The sequence below is a fragment of the Dermacentor variabilis genome, chromosome 11, assembly GCF_050947875.1.
Source record: "Dermacentor variabilis isolate Ectoservices chromosome 11, ASM5094787v1, whole genome shotgun sequence".
Lineage (NCBI taxonomy): Eukaryota > Metazoa > Arthropoda > Arachnida > Ixodida > Ixodidae > Dermacentor > Dermacentor variabilis.
The window spans coordinates 44,685,278-44,700,802 of record NC_134578.1 but is presented as its reverse complement, the minus strand read 5'-3'; the positions used below and the strand labels follow the sequence as shown (position 1 = coordinate 44,700,802).

General features: G+C 48.5%; 1 protein-coding gene across 1 annotated transcript; it reads right to left on the bottom strand.

Moving 5' to 3' along the window:
• Positions 1–270: 270 nt before the first annotated feature.
• Positions 271–14,801, bottom strand: LOC142563540 (neprilysin-1-like). Its single transcript, XM_075674088.1, has 3 exons — positions 14,079–14,801; positions 8,788–9,477; positions 271–1,837 (listed from the first exon to the last, which is right to left on the bottom strand). The coding sequence occupies exons 1-3, from the start codon at positions 14,466–14,468 to the stop codon at positions 863–865; spliced, it is 2,055 nt and encodes a 684-aa protein (XP_075530203.1). The 5' UTR covers positions 14,469–14,801; the 3' UTR covers positions 271–862.
• Between the last annotated feature and the right edge of the window lie 724 nt (positions 14,802–15,525).

Sequence of the window (15,525 nt, the reverse complement as noted above, 5' to 3'; positions counted from 1 at the left end):
ACTGTTACCACAGTGTGTAAATGAAAAAAAAGGCAAGGGAAGCCATTTTTAAGGTGAGCTAAGAACGCGACACTTTGGACAAGCATGGCGCTCTGTGTGCCCATTCTCTCTTGTGTACTCTTGTATTTCGGCTAGGACATCTGTCAGTATCTGTCAGTATAAAGCCTCGTTTCTTGCGATCCACCCCCCCCCCCCCCTCCACGTATTTTAGAAAATACTAATCTCACTGCAAGCAGCATAGTGAATAGTTTTCAAGCTTGGGAGTTGAAATATTGTCCATGTAAAATGTCACCGGCATTAGCTTTCTGGGCCACGTGCTTTTTCTAAATTTTCAGCGCTCCCCAGGAACAGTTGCTTCGTCCTTTTAAATACCAGAGTGACAAAAATATTCGTTTGAACAACATCAGTTTAGATTTCAGTGCTTTCAAATCACTGAAACCAGTAGTGACACACACTTTAGTTACTAGAACAAAAAAAGTTCTTAACGTTGTGCCAAAAGCTCGCACGAGACACTTGCCTCCAATGAGAATATGCGAGTTCAGATAAGTTAAATAGCAGCAGCCGTACAGAGCAGAGAAGCAAAAACTTGCAGGAATGTAAGAAAAAGAAATGCAAGCAAACAAGAACGCGATGACTACGGAGCAAAGTAAACACACGTCTAATAGCGCGAGTGGGTCTGTCGGAAATCAAAGGGAAGTAATTAACGAATTAAATCAGGATTTTCGAGACCCTAGTGTGATCATAACACAGTGTAATCACGTTGGTTTCTCACTACTAGGCACGGGGAGTACATCTGAAAATTGGCAACAGAAAAGAAAAATGTTGGCAACCAGTACGGAGCAGCTGAATGAGGTTCCACCGTCTACGTTCCGTGGAAGATGCAGCGCGTCTGCGGGTTCAGTGCTGCTCCGGTGGGACACTTGAACGCTGCCGCGAATTTCTTCTCGTTGGCAACGGGTAAATTGCAACGCAGGGCGGATGCCGGGTAAATGTCCGACACATCCCACCTGTAGGGATTCTTGGCACAGAACTCGAAGCAGCCCGCGACGAAAAACAGCTGCTCCTGCGAGTAGCCGAGCATACCCGGCTGCGTCGGCAGCGAAGCGTACGCCAGGCGGGCCTTCTCGGTGCCGGCAGTGTCCGCGAACACCTCCGACAGCGCGTTGAAGCCGTGGACGTAGCTTTCGGTGTAGTTGTCCAGCTGAGAAATGACGCACCACAGCCTGCCCATGAATCGCTTAAACGACGGGTGCGACCACCATGTGGCAATGTCGCCGGTCCTGGTCCGAGTGCTGAACTGCGGGTCGAAGGCGTGGGACAGCTCGTGACCCAAGACCTTGCCGATGGATCCGTAGATCACCGTCGGGGCCACGCCTGGAGCCACAAACGGCGGCGCAATGATGGCGGGAAGGACGACCATGATGTGGTAGAGATGCAGGTAAAAAGCGTTCACCGCCATCGAGCTCAACGGCAGGTCTTCGCGGTGCACGGCCACCTTTGGGTCCTCGCGGATGAAGCTCTTGTACTTGTCCGACCGCCGATTCCTCGACTTCATGAACCACTGGAAGAAGGGCTGCGACTGGTCCGCCCCCAGGTAATCGTAGAAGGCGTCCAGCGCCTGGCTAGTGTTCAGGTGCGCCGGAACGGCGACGATGGAAAGGAGGCTGTCCACGTGGTCGATGGCGCCCGCGGCGGTGGACTTGTCCATCCACGACAGGGTGGGGAAGTTGCGCCGCGTGGCGTCGCGCACGGCGTTCCACGTGTCCGTGACGTCAAGCACAGCTTGTGAAAGTTCCGCGCTGTCGACGTAAAAGCGGGCAAGGGCGTAGCCGGCCATCTGCAAATTAACGACATGATTACATCGAGCTGTCTATAACTCCACCGCGGTATTTCTTTGCGGCACTGTCGAAGGTGCAGGGCTCCTTAGCTGAATAACGCGCAAGATGTGTTCATCCGCGCCGCGTCGTCTGCTCATGTCTGCTCAGGCCGATACATGTGTAATTGTTGATGGATTGACACACTAAATGTTTTGGCGTTGTAACCGTAAGCTGCACTGGTGTGAATGTGGGGATGACGTGCCCCGTATGCAACGCATCATCACTATTTAATGCTGTGGCGTCCTGTGCTAACCGGAAATAAAACCACTTTTACGGTTGAGCGCCACGTTTGTTGTCCTAGCAGCGTCAAAACAAATAGCCGATTTTAATAACACCGACAAAACATACCCACTGCTTGTGCTCAGCGTGAGATGAGACTGAGCGATGACGGAATTCACCATTTATCTCTTGCTTTCCGGACAGAGAGCCAGTAACGTGTGCCAATTCGGTTAGAAGCGGGTGGTCTGGGCTTTATGGCCGCTGTCATGTCGCCACGTAATCACGTTTAGGTTCATGGTTAGGGTGAGTATTACAGTTGCTGGTAGTAACCGCCACAGTAATTCGCCGTATTGGCAACTCCAGAATCCGTTACTTTCGTTGGCAACACTGTCCGCATAAAAAACGATGGCCGCGACATCCATGCTCACGGCGGCTCCTTCGTTTGGTGGGGCGCTCACATTTTCGTTTGTCGCGTCGAATCGAGGTATTTCGTCAAGGCCTAAAGGGTCCCTGCTGCCCATCACGTTATTTAGATCGGTCCCAAGGATCTCAGCGACGAACCCGTGGCAGTAGTTAGCTGTGCGTGCCAAGAATTCGGCCTGCCCAGCGAGCCGCATGAGTCTTTTTTTTTTTTAAAGGCAAAGAGCCTTTCATGCGAACCGGAAGGAAAGAGTGTTTGTGCGTTGCGAGCTGCTCCAAAAAAATTAAATAAGGGGGTTTTACATGCCAAAACCACTGATTATGAGGCACGCCGCAGTGGAGGACTCCGGAAGTTTCAACCGCCTGGGGTTCTTTAACGTGCACCTAAATCTAAGCACACGGGTGTCTTGGCATTTTGCCGCCATTGAAATACGGACGCCATGGCCGCCGGTTCGAAAGGTGCAGTCACTCGTTCGCAGCGCTGCTCCACCGGCACAGTCATATAGGTTACTTGGCGACCTGCGCAGGCAACTCCGGACTGCAACTCGTCTTGTGGTATATCACATATGGCACCTCACAAAAATTTGGAGGACGCTTAAGGTTCGCCTTTAAGAGTGGAACGCGATAGCGTTCAAAGACCCCTTACTGCTTTTGATGCTTCCCGGGAAATGTAACTTACGTCATCGTAACGTTTACCGGTAAACGCTGGCTGCGAACGCTATGCACAAAGGCGAGCTTTCTGGCAGAAATGTGGCACTTGCGTGGGTGAATCTCCTGTTATTGTTTCGCACTTTTAATACTTCAGTCCGAGAAGAGCTAACATAAAGAACAAGCGCTGTCGGCGTCCCCCCCCCCCCCCCCCCCCATTACATTTGTTTGTGGGAGGTGGTTCTCAGAAGTCCGAGGAATAACATTGTAAAGAATTAAAGACAAGGTATGAGCAACTTTGGCGGTAAAGAAGTGGTTGGGCATGCGTGGTTCAAAATTTGGTTCGAAATTCTTTTCGCCGAGGCAACGTTCGATGCCGGACGCGCACGCTGGACACCGACGCCGGATTTTCTGCGACACGCGTGCTCCTTAACGCTATCGCGCTTTTATATAGGCAGTAATGTCTGTCGCGCTTTCAGAAGATGTATAGATATTCTGCACTGATAGAACCAGACTAAAACCTAGGGCGTGTGGGAATTGATTTTTGCGACCGAATCGAATACAAATTGGATAGTGCCAGAACCGAATGGAATCGAATATCGAATACCTTTCGAATAGGTTTTGAATAATGAATAACCGTTATCACGATAAATATGAAACGATGTCCACATCCGAGTATTCATAAGGTTAGCAAGTTTCTGCCGTTACATAGGACGCCATGAGGCGTCCTTCATTAAAAGCACAAATGGACCATTAGGAGTAAACCAGTAATTTCTTCGCACGCACACAGCTCTTCAGAGAGTGCGAATTATCGCTGCACAGCCTGGAAAGTATGACTACCTTAGTCACGTAGCCTGCTCTGTACGCAAGTTTATATGTTTTTTGCCTGTGCTATGCTCACGTGGGAGAAAACTTACCGTACTTTTGCTCCAATTTCTTTTTGGCACAGTTGACGTGCCGAAAGGTTTGGAAAATATTCGCATTTACGAATACGCACTATTCGATTCGACAACCGAACCGGCACTATTCGATTCGTTTTTGGAAACTTTCGAATATTCGCACACCCCTACCAAAAACTATGAAGTTACCTTGTCAGTGTGATTTTAGATAGAACGACAAACAAATGAAAGCTTCGTTTATGAGCCCGGGTGCACCTTTCTTTCTATAGTTAACTGATCCATTGTGATAAGGTGGTTTGCGTCCGATGAGTGGCGCTTGCTCGGGCTCGCACACGTGTAGTGTTTGTGGTAGGGCCCACACTTGTGAGCACTGCAGACACCTGCATCCCGTAGGCATTCTCGAACCATGGGGAAACGTGAGAAGTGAATAACAACCAATCGGACCAAGATGGAGTTTCTTCCTAAAGGTCTCCAAAGTTTAGTGAGAGCTTTCTGTTGGGAAAAAATAACTTGTATCAGTGGAAATACATGACTTGGAAACGAGTTGAGCTAGTTGTAACGAAATTTGGCTGTGTACACAGTGTGGGAAAGAAGCCTGGCGTTGCTGTGTGCAGATCGAACGCTCCAAACTAACCGCGTTGAAGGATCTAGAACGGCGCCTTCTGCTTGCAACGCTAAACTGAAGCACGCTATGAAAACGATGGGATGTCTCGCGGCATAACATGTCACGATGGAGTTCAGACCTTGCGAGGTAGTTACTGTGCCTGCAGAGAAACGTACGTTAGCGAGAATAATTCTGCTGTTTAAAGCATTAGTAGCACTAATGCTGGGCCAGAAAACTATAAACGAACAAAACCGAATGGCCCTTAAGAGTACATCACTATAATTTATTAAAGTGCGCCAGCATAATTAAACGAAGTGCATTCCGCGATTTGAAACGCCAGCAAGATATTTAAGCTAAATAAATAGAAAGCACTGGTCTACGCGCCGGGAAGAAAGAAGTCGTTCCGAGTGAAGCGTTGCGAAGAAACCGGTATGGTAGCAGTCGCCTTTTCACGATACGGAAGTTTCTTGACCAAGCCGGTTTCCTATGCGCGTCGTCGACTGCTTCTTTCGGGAAACGACTAGATTACATATTGGTTTCTTTCCACCGCGATGAAACACTATAGTGGTAAAAAAGTTTTTCAACTTCCGTCCTTGTTTTTTTCGGGCTTGTGCGTGGCGGCATTGCGACGATTTGAGAACTGTGAGGCAACGTTGCAGCACACGCTGTGATGTGAGAACCTGAGGCCGAACCAGGCTGAACCTAGATCGGCTGGTTCTCGGCGCGGCCGCTAGGGGGCGAGCATTTACTTGGAGTCGTGACACGAAGAGCATGCTCAAAGGGCCGAACGTGCCACGTGTATCGCTGTAATGTATCATCTACCAATCCAAAATGAACCTCTAATCTAGCCAACAGTGAGGTAGTTACGCCAAGCACTATAAACCGCCGCACGATGTATTGTCTGTGTGCACCTCCTTCGGCAGGGCTGCAAGTTACTTGTGAGAAAAAAAGTATTGGTGGCGTGTGTCGCGCGCGAGGGCCCTACATTCACAGTTCCATAACGTCAGTTTGATAAATGACCTGTTTAAAAGATATAAATCTGTTTGGCACGAGTAAAGTGTTGCAAGCTGGCGCCTGTGTACGAATTTTCCTCCTCTGTCACCTTGCCTTTAAAGCGCTGAAGCGAAAATGTAAAGGCTCACAAACTAGCCAAATTTTTTCCCTATTGTGTGTTGTCACGTACGCCAACTAAACGGACAAGTTGGTTCCTGCAGCGCTTGCAATGCGACACTACTTTGTTGTGCTATAGACAGTTTTTTCGTAGGCGCCGCCATATTGTGAACGCAGTGGCGCCGCCTATATATGAGCAGCACCATACTGGCTTGGGTGAAAGCGGTTTTTTGCATGGCAGGTATACGCTCGGCGGTAGGTCCTGGCGTTGGTTTTCGCGGTCGTGCGGTCTGTGTAGTATGACGTGCGTCTTCTACATGGCAAACGGTTTTGTGAGACGTGCTGAAGTGGTTTAAGGCGTCGTGGCCGGAATTTCTGTTGGCGTTGAGGTGGACGAAACACGCAGCGCGATGTGTGCGCGCATATTTGAGCCTACGATCGGTCTCGGAGATCAAGTTTGTATTTCCGAATGTGCCAATCACTAATGTGACCTTATTGCAGTATTATCTTCTATTTCTAAGCTGCGGATTAGGAGCCATGAAACATACTCGACGATCGTAACAGCGTGGGTACCGTTCTGCGACGATAGGAGATGTGATGTTATACTTTGACAAGCGTTCAAACTCTTCGCTGCAGCTTACATTGCGTGACTACTTGGTTCGGTGGATGAGGGTTCCGCCCCTGAATAAAATAGTTTTGGCAATAGCAGCATACCTTACAGTCTCAATTAAGCTTCTCCAGCAAAGGGACTCTTTACGAACTGCGCGAGCGTCCTAAGCAGTGGTGGGTGCTGAATTACAGATATCTTTGTTCTATATACCGCATGGTCCAAGCATACGGCATCAGCGGTTATATATTCAGAAACGTTGTGCGGCGTGACTATGCGAGGTCGTATTGCAGCGTTAGCCCGTTTTCTCTTGCTTTTCGCGAGAAAAAGGATGATAACCGAATTTTTTTTTCGGTTATGTTCGTTCCGTTCTCTACGACGCAATCACACGTATTACGGAAATCTTGTCCTCAAAAATAGGCATGGCATTCTTTTTATGCGATCCTTCTCATATATTATGACTGTATACAGGCCAAAAAGGCAATGCCGAAGCGCACAGCTTACATATGTATCGTGCTGGTTCTCCAACCGCAGTGATCGCTGTGTTGAGCAGCGCCATGGGCCTCATGTAGGAAGGCTAGCGTGGGCATATGGTAATTTGAAGCCTACTAGACTTAAAACGCGCGAGAACGATGCCGGTGCATCACAAATATTTGATAGCGCCTGCCGCTTAGATGTTTCGTGGGTGTTTTAGGTTGGCCGTGCACGAGCATGCGCTCTTATGCTTTATGTTTTACTCCCTACGCCAAGCGATCAGATAGTGAGCAGATGTACTATTTCATGCTGCTAATACATAGACACCGGTTTTCTTTGTTGAATTAAAACCGATATAAGCAAAATAGTTTACAACACATACACACACCGCGACTGATAATGTGCGTACACAGCGGCTGACAAAGCGTGTCACATTTTTGCGCCCCCAAGAGATATTTCCGCCTACTGTAGTTACCGATGCACCGAAAGGCTGCCCTGACGACCTTATATGAACGGACATGGCGTAAATTTCACAAATACGATCTAAAACATCTCGAAATCTTTCCGCAGCACGCGACAGGAATACTTTCAAGCAGCGCCGCGCCGGATCGCCCAAGCCAGAGAGGAGGAAAGGCTCTCCGCGCGCCCTATCCTCCTCGTCCGATGAAAAGGTTTATAGAGGAAGAGCGCAGCGTACGCTAACTGAACTGGCTAAACTCAAGCATTTTTTATTCCTTTTTTTTACTGTGAAGCATTGCCATGGGGAGCCGCACGAGAGCTACTTTTTTTGTGGATAGTGGCTTGAAGGTTGTCGTTTCCCCCAATATTCTGCCAGCCGGGACAATATGTCGAGCATAGGGATTCAGGCATTTGTTGGAAGAATGCATCTTTCTGAAGCGGCATCCCAGTCAGCTTAAACTCATTGTTATCGAAGGTGAAATGATAATAAAGAACGGGTCAAAAGGTCAACCCGAGACCGCTGCAAGCCAGCGGTCTCGGGTTTTGCTCGTATGCGTGTGTGGTGTGCTTCGACGACGACATACTCTGTTGGGTTTCTAACGAGTACGTTTCGGCGCAGAGACTGTTTTATAGGGGAAACCAGCGAGACAAATGCGTGCACAGGAGAACACGCGGAAAGGACGAGCACTGGGCTTGTAAGCCCAGTGCTCGTTCTGACCACTTCTCTTGCGCGCTCGTCTTCATGTTTCGTAAGCTTCCTGTTCAATAATTTGCACCAACTAGGCCTGCAAGAAATTCTGCTGTAAAAGCTGGGCTTGAATGCGAGAGCGTGAGCCATTTTACAAGGATATTGCAGAATGTTATATCCAAGGTTCAGGGTACACCACGTGACTAAGAATACTAAGCGAGCGCATTGCAAACAAAAAAGCGTCAACACCACTTTCAAAGTTCTAATATTTGAAAATGAATGAACGCAGGACCTTATCTGCAAACTTATAGCTTGTATACTGAATCGTTATGCATTGCAAAAGTTCAATTGTCAATCGTAAATGTTTTCTGCTGTTTCTACGTCTGTGTAGCATATTTCAGACTGACGTTTCAGTTGTCCTGTGCGTTACAATAAAAAGTTCTAGATGGGATGGATGAGTGGCATCAATTTTCTCGAGCGCATATGAAATAAAGAAGAACGTAAACTCAGAAGTTTGACTCAAGCTCTGCCTTGAGCATACGAAGATCAATTTGTTCATGCAGTATGCTAAACTCATAAGTTGCGGCGCCTTGTGTAAACCAGCTCGTTAATTTTGTGTACTGAAATAGACAGCATTTAAGACACATATGACACACAGTAGACTTCAGAGAAGAGGCTTTACGAACGCTTTCCAAGGCCCGGCATGACTTAAAATAAACATGTCTCTATTGACGCGCGTGGCTTTGGTATACGCGCAATACAAATCAATCGCATCATCGCACCTCCTTCACGACGTCGAGGCATATCTGCGCTGCCAAGACACGAGCGTCCACGGGCGCATTCCCGGACATGCAGGTCAACAGCGACGACGACATCCCGGCATTGTGTCTCGCGACGATGTTCCAGCCGCTGAACAGCACGAGATGCGCGTAGCGCGATCGCTTGGCGCTTCTCAGCATCTCGCTCAGCGCGAAGCCCGTTCTGTCGTAGACAAGCACTTTCTCGTCCTTTTGAACCGGCGTGTTCTTCGGCAGGTGCTTGTTGATGGCGTTCAGCAGGGCGTCGGGCGCCACTTCCCGTGCGACTTCCTTGGCCAGGTTTTCGATGGTAACGAGGAATTGGGTCCAATCCCGGAAGACGGCCTCCAGGAGGACCACCAAATCCGCGTGCACGGCGTGAATGATCTCGCCGAACTGCAATGCAGAATCGTGGCCAACGGAGGGCGCCACCGACGGCATGCAGGCGGCCACCCGCGCCGGTTCGTACGCGGTCCCATCTCCGCCCAGGACGAAGTCCAGAGAAAAGCCGTAGCGCCTGTCCGCCGGCAAGTACGGCTTCAAGCTGAGTAGGAGCGGCGTCTCCAGGCCGTAGTCCAGCGACAGGCCCAGCAGGTACTCCATCACGTCGAAGTTCTCCGGAAGCGTCGAGGCCGGCCACGTGACGTTGAACTGATCGAACACGTCCAAGAGGACCTGTGTGTAAGAAGGAAAGTTGCGCTGTTTTACGTACACAAGACCCACCGTGAACCATGAGGGACACCGCAGTAGAGTGTCCCGGACTAATTTGTAACCAACCTGGCGTTTTTTTAGGCGTGCACCAAAAGCAGGCTACAAGAGCGGTTTTTGCAATCCGCCCCCATCGAAATGTAGCGACGGCGGCTGTTAATCATACCCGCGACCTCTTGCTCGGTAGTGCGGCACCGTACCCACTGAGTCAGCGCGGCAGAGAAGGAAAAACAAAAGAAGTATAGGGAGTTTGAAACCGTATTCTTTGGGTAATGGTGTATGGACTGCACATGTTTGAAATTTCGCGCGGGGCGGACTATATAGTCTTTGTATATATATATTGTGAAAATCAAGCGCAGAAAAAGAAAGTAAGGCCTGACCTCGCCTACAGCCTTTACCGTAGCAAATCATATAGCGAAAGAGACGGCTAATTGCCGAAACCGACATAGTCTAACTGACTTATAGCCCAGTCACACGGGCACTTTCAAATTCCTTTGAACCAAAGATCCTTTACTTCAAAGGAGAATGCGCTCTGTCACACATGCACAGCAAAGGAGCCCTACTGGAAGCTTTGAGTCAAAGGAGTGCGCGTTCGTCCTTTGAAACCTCAAGGGAATACTCCCGAGCCTAGAGGGCGTCCGACAGCAGAAAAAATAATCTCTAAAAATGTGAATGCTCATTTACTTCTTCAGAACAAGCTTATAAGTACTGAATACTATTACTAGAGTACTAAACACTTTCAGGACACCCGCAATCTCCATCATGAAAGCGCCGGTACAGCAGTGCCGCCACGGCCTGTTGTCAGCAGCCACATCGACACAACACGGGTGCCATGTGCGATTTGGTTCTTTAGTTAGCGGCTGCTAGGCATCCGAGTCTCCTCGACTTTTTTCTTCGCGTCTTCTTCCCTCATCACTTTCGTTTTGCAGTTCTTTATTTTACCGCGTTTACGCGCGCCTAACGCTGCTTAGCCACAAGGAATGAAACAAAGCAGCTGAAGCAAGGGCAACAACGAATAATCGACGCCAACATGCGGTGTATGACGCGGTACAGATAGTGGCCATTATTACAATAAATACATCTGTATTTGGTAAAGTAATGACTTTACTACGCGTGCATTTTCTTTTGATGTTTCTATGCATTAGGAAAAATAAATATTGATGAAAAAGATGTGACAAATTTATTATAAGACGCACTTGGGCCATATTTTTTATTACTTTCGAGGCGATGGCAGCGCTAAGGACACGTTGTGGTTTCTGTTAAGAGCTTCAACGGAGACTACCTGTAGACCGTGTAGCACCGACACATATCCCATAATGTGCCTTTGAAAGCTCAATGCTCCTTAACTTCAAAGGACCTTTGGCATGCTCATGTGACTGGGGTATTATACTAATTGCTGACAATATTAAGAAAAAAAAGTCCTACTTCATTTTTCAATACGGCTACCGCAGAAGTCGCGAGCTCCGCTGTAACCTTTGCAGTCGATTCAGCCATCACTCTTGATGGCGGCATGCTAGGTTGTCACACACATGAATGAATCAGTGACATTTGACCAGGAGAAACTAATACACGTGGAATTCGTTAAGGAGTCCTAAGCTATTCATAAAACTAATTTGGCGCTTACAAGCGTTGGCGCACGAGCGAGATAATCATATACGCTAGCGGACGCTGCGTGAAGCAACGCCAATCAAAGTGCGCGTCGTCTGCCAGTGGCAAGACTCAAAAGTTGACGATTTCTCTGCAACAGATTGGTGGTGCCATCTGTCCCCGCGCGGTGAGTTTCTCCGTGTTTAGTAGTGACAGATGCCGCCACCGTTTCTTGGCAGTGACGTGGTAAGCTGCGCGTGTGTGTGACCATCGGCTCGGCTTTAAAATCCCTGAAATTCCATAACCAATCTCACGAAAACAGTAGAGAGAACGGTTGAACTTTGCTGCCGAGGAGAGTTAAAGTGTAGTGTAAGTCGGCAACATAATTAACTTTCCGTGAAGACGGCAAGCGGGTTAGAAACGGCTACGCTATCGGCCTGAAGCGAGCGAAATGCTGCCCTGTGACGCGATGGCGTAATTTCGCTCGCACATATGTGCAATGGCAGTCTGCAGTAGACCTTGACCAAAATAGCTTCTGCGGTAAAGCTTATTTTCAGCTGTAATTGGTCCCCGCTAGCAATAGTCCTGAAGATACGGTAAATATCTTTTGCTGGCTTGACCACCTAACACCTGTGTAGTTGAAATCAAACGTGCGTTCTAGGGACAATATAAGTAAAGGCATGTTGCGTTTAAATTTGTTCACAAAACAGCACGACAAGACGTGACGCGAAGACTGAAAACAAAGTACCAAGAGTGTCCCGTGTTTTAATGCGAAAGCATTATATGCCCCATTACGCGAAAATCCTTCGGCGTCGGCGTGACCGAAACATGGTACCAAACACAGCCGGCGGCGCGAAGAGCAAAACAAGCTCGGATGGACGTCAAATTTCTCAGAGGCGTAATGCACACAACACTGCCGCGCGTCTGGACGCACTTTCACTGTAAAATAATTTACGCCCCTAAAACTGAGAGAAAGGTGTAAATGTGCCTATAACTCGCACCCTTAGGGTTTCCGTTATATAAATCACACCCTACGGGTGTGAGTTATAGGCACATTTACACCCCTTTTCACTTTAAAGGGTGTACACTATTTTACAGGCTTGCGTGTATTCGCGGACTTCTTTCACGCTCGGAGAAGCACCTTTATGTAGCACGCATGGAACAAAAGAACGCTGTATAGGGGAGTTTTTGATGTTACTCCACAATTTTCCCGTCGATACCTTTAATCTAATTATAATATTCAGGAAGTTGATTAAGAATGATCTAACTAGGCGAAATGGAAAAAAAAAAGAATAATCTGAGTATCTCCAGGCAACGGCAAACAACCTTACCTTGGTTCTCTCCAGCTACGCGGCGTTCGCGTGTTTTAAAATCTAGGTGCATGATAGTTGACACTCTGTATACTGAAGAGTTTGAAGATACTTGGGCATAGCGAATTAACTGTATCGAATAGGGAGAAGCGTATGCAGGGCAAACGATTTCGGGCACAACGTACCAGAACCCATAGATGCTTCCGAAAGGCTCGAGGACTGCCGTAAATACATGTGCAGCTTCACGGTTTTCTTATGCGGGAGTGAGTCATTGCATACTTGTGGGAATGTGTTCTTGGCGATAGCAGTTCTATGGACAATACAGGCGAATTACAGTTGTCGACGTCGCCACGATGTTCCATATGTGTTTATGTGCACCCCTGCAATTTTTTTCATAATATCTCGCGGCGTCTGAGTGGCCTCGTAGCGGCGAGGGGCACTCCTGCAGTGAACAGCGCAGCAGATGACATTTGAACCGTAAATCGCCTGTCACGAACCCGCCGCCCCTTGCCGCTTCAACGCCGCTGACGCTAGCACGATATTCTTCAAAAAAAGTCGGAGGAATGTATGTGTATGCGTACTTCTCCTATATGCCACGTAGACACGACACTATTCGACCGCCAAAGTTGCTGAAACAACGTAAATGTTCCTGACTAAAATATTTCTCAAAATTTCGGTAAACTGAGGTGCAAAAAATCTGGTCTTAACACACTTCCGTCACAGCGCATGGCTCTATCCTAAACCTTCTCCTACTTAGGAAGTGCAAAAGTGCTCACATTCTGAAAGTCGTAATTTCGCTAACATCGATCTTTGTGCGCAGCGCAGTGGAGCCTGTGCGATGTCATCGTAGGCATAGAGTTTCATACAATAATTACTAGAGGAAACTCTGGCGCTAGTGCCTACGAGAGCTGCAATGGGAGCGGTTGTACCAGCATGGCAATTATGGGAAGTACATGGATTCGCCTAAATTTCATATATTTGGCCTTAAATGGCTTTGTAAGCTAGTCATTTTGAACAATACACTGCGTAATAAATTATTAAATGAACACCATTAAAATTGTCCAACGGCAGGATTCGAACACCGGAACTCTAGAGCACAAGCCTGATATTGAAGCCATTAAGCCACGGACGCATGTAACGAGAAGCGAGTGGGACGCCCCTATGAATTTATCGCGGGCATGCCAGTGCCTCCAGATGCTTGGGGCGTTTCGATTTGGCCACCTGGACACGCTCAATCGTTGCAATTAATAGCAATTGTGCGTGTTGGCGGCGTCTTCTGCACTTCGAAGAGTATAGATTGCGCTGAAGTTTACGACAATAAGATTTCTATAGCGTGATATACAAAGTCACAAGAACGTCTGAATCCACAAGCACGAAGATCAGACAAGTCCATGTTCTTCCCATCATTCCCACGGTGGTGCAATGACTGCAGCGCCACAGTTCTCTCTAGAAATTATTGCAAGAAACTCTATGATCGTAGAATGCTATATATGTTGCCGCATCTGCTTATGTCACGTCAGCGTGCAGCCGCACCCTCGTACAATTAGAACACCATTCGAGGTGTGCAGGCACGACGCTAAACCATGCCATCGCGGTCATGCGCTTCACGCATCCTTCGGGCAGAACTGCCATGTTTTACCCCTCCTTCCTTTCTTGTCAGGGATATCTCACCTGGGCATCTTCTCGCTGATCATCGAAGGCCCCGCGGCAGGCCTGGTACCCGGACACGGTCCTCCTGACGGCCAGCGACGGGTGCTGAGGGGCGGTTCGCTCGAGTTGCTGCAGCACGAAGACCGCCGCTCTGGTCTGCAGGAAGTGGAACTGACCTGGAAACGCGGGATACCGCCGCGACCAGTGCGCGCACACGTGCTCGTACAGGTTGTCGCATGGGTCCACGCTGTGGTCCACGCTGGCGGCCAGCTCCTCGGCGTAGTCGTAGCACTTGGTCGGGTGATCGCACCACGGGTAGGCCAGCAGGGCGAGTCGGTCCACCAGGATCCTGCTCCCGCAGTAAACGAAGCCGATGAGCAGCACTACCGCGGGATTCGGGGCAGCGGACATTCAGCTGAAACGTTCTAGCTGTCGTGGTCGACCTGGTTAGTGAGCGTAGAGCCAAGGCGTGCCGTCGTTCGCTATCTTCGTTTCTTCTTCTGCTCGCGCCGGCGCGCAGGGCGTACGCTCGCGCGTTCGAAAGTTGTTTTCTTCATCTTAGATTGCGGTTGTCAAAACAATGCCTAATTAAACGGGAATCATTTCCATGCCCATTAACGAACTTGGCGATGTATCGGGCGTCCTTTATCGTATCAGGAAGGCTGAATTGAAACCCCTGAAGTTTTTTTTTTCTTTTCAAATACGTGCGTTACGATGAACCATTTATTGATGTTTTTGTCTGGCCACTGCGCTGTCGAGTACTGAATGCGGCTTGGCCGGCTTGCCGACGCTAACGGAGGATGCCGGGAAACTATCGCTATATGAGAGGTGCGCGTACTGGCTAGATGTATCGGCCAGTAATTAGGAGGTTAAGAGATACTATTCTGGTTTCTAAGCCCTGCCGCTTACCCACAATGGAAAATTACCCAAGAAGTGAGTTTAGGAGCGTTTGTTAATAATATGACTGCCAATTTAAAACATAGGAAAAGAAATATGAGCACCTATAGTGATTAAATATTAAATGAAAAGTTACGGGAAGCTCAAAACAATAAATAGGGGAATATATTTAATAAATAATATAAACTTAAGATGAAAATCGAGAGACATGCACTTTCCCAACTTTAACAATGCACTCGTTCTGTGTCCCAAATAAAGTGATGAGCTTGCTTTGACTACTTCCGATAATCGCCTGCTGTTCCTCCAAATTCGTAATCCGCGCGCTTGGTAGTCACCGATAGTCAATATTAAAAGCTGACCGTCTTGCCCATAGGAGGAGCATTGAAAGTGATAGGGTAGTTTACTTTTGCGTTTGAACTCTTCACCCGGTGTCCCTCCAATACCCGGAGGCAAGCAATGGTGTGGCTCGGCGAGCAAGACCACTTCTGCTTCGGCACAGAAACATCGCTCTTGCGGAAACCAGAAGCGCGTCACAACGCCGGCGCTTTGAGGAATGCATGCCAGCAGCGGC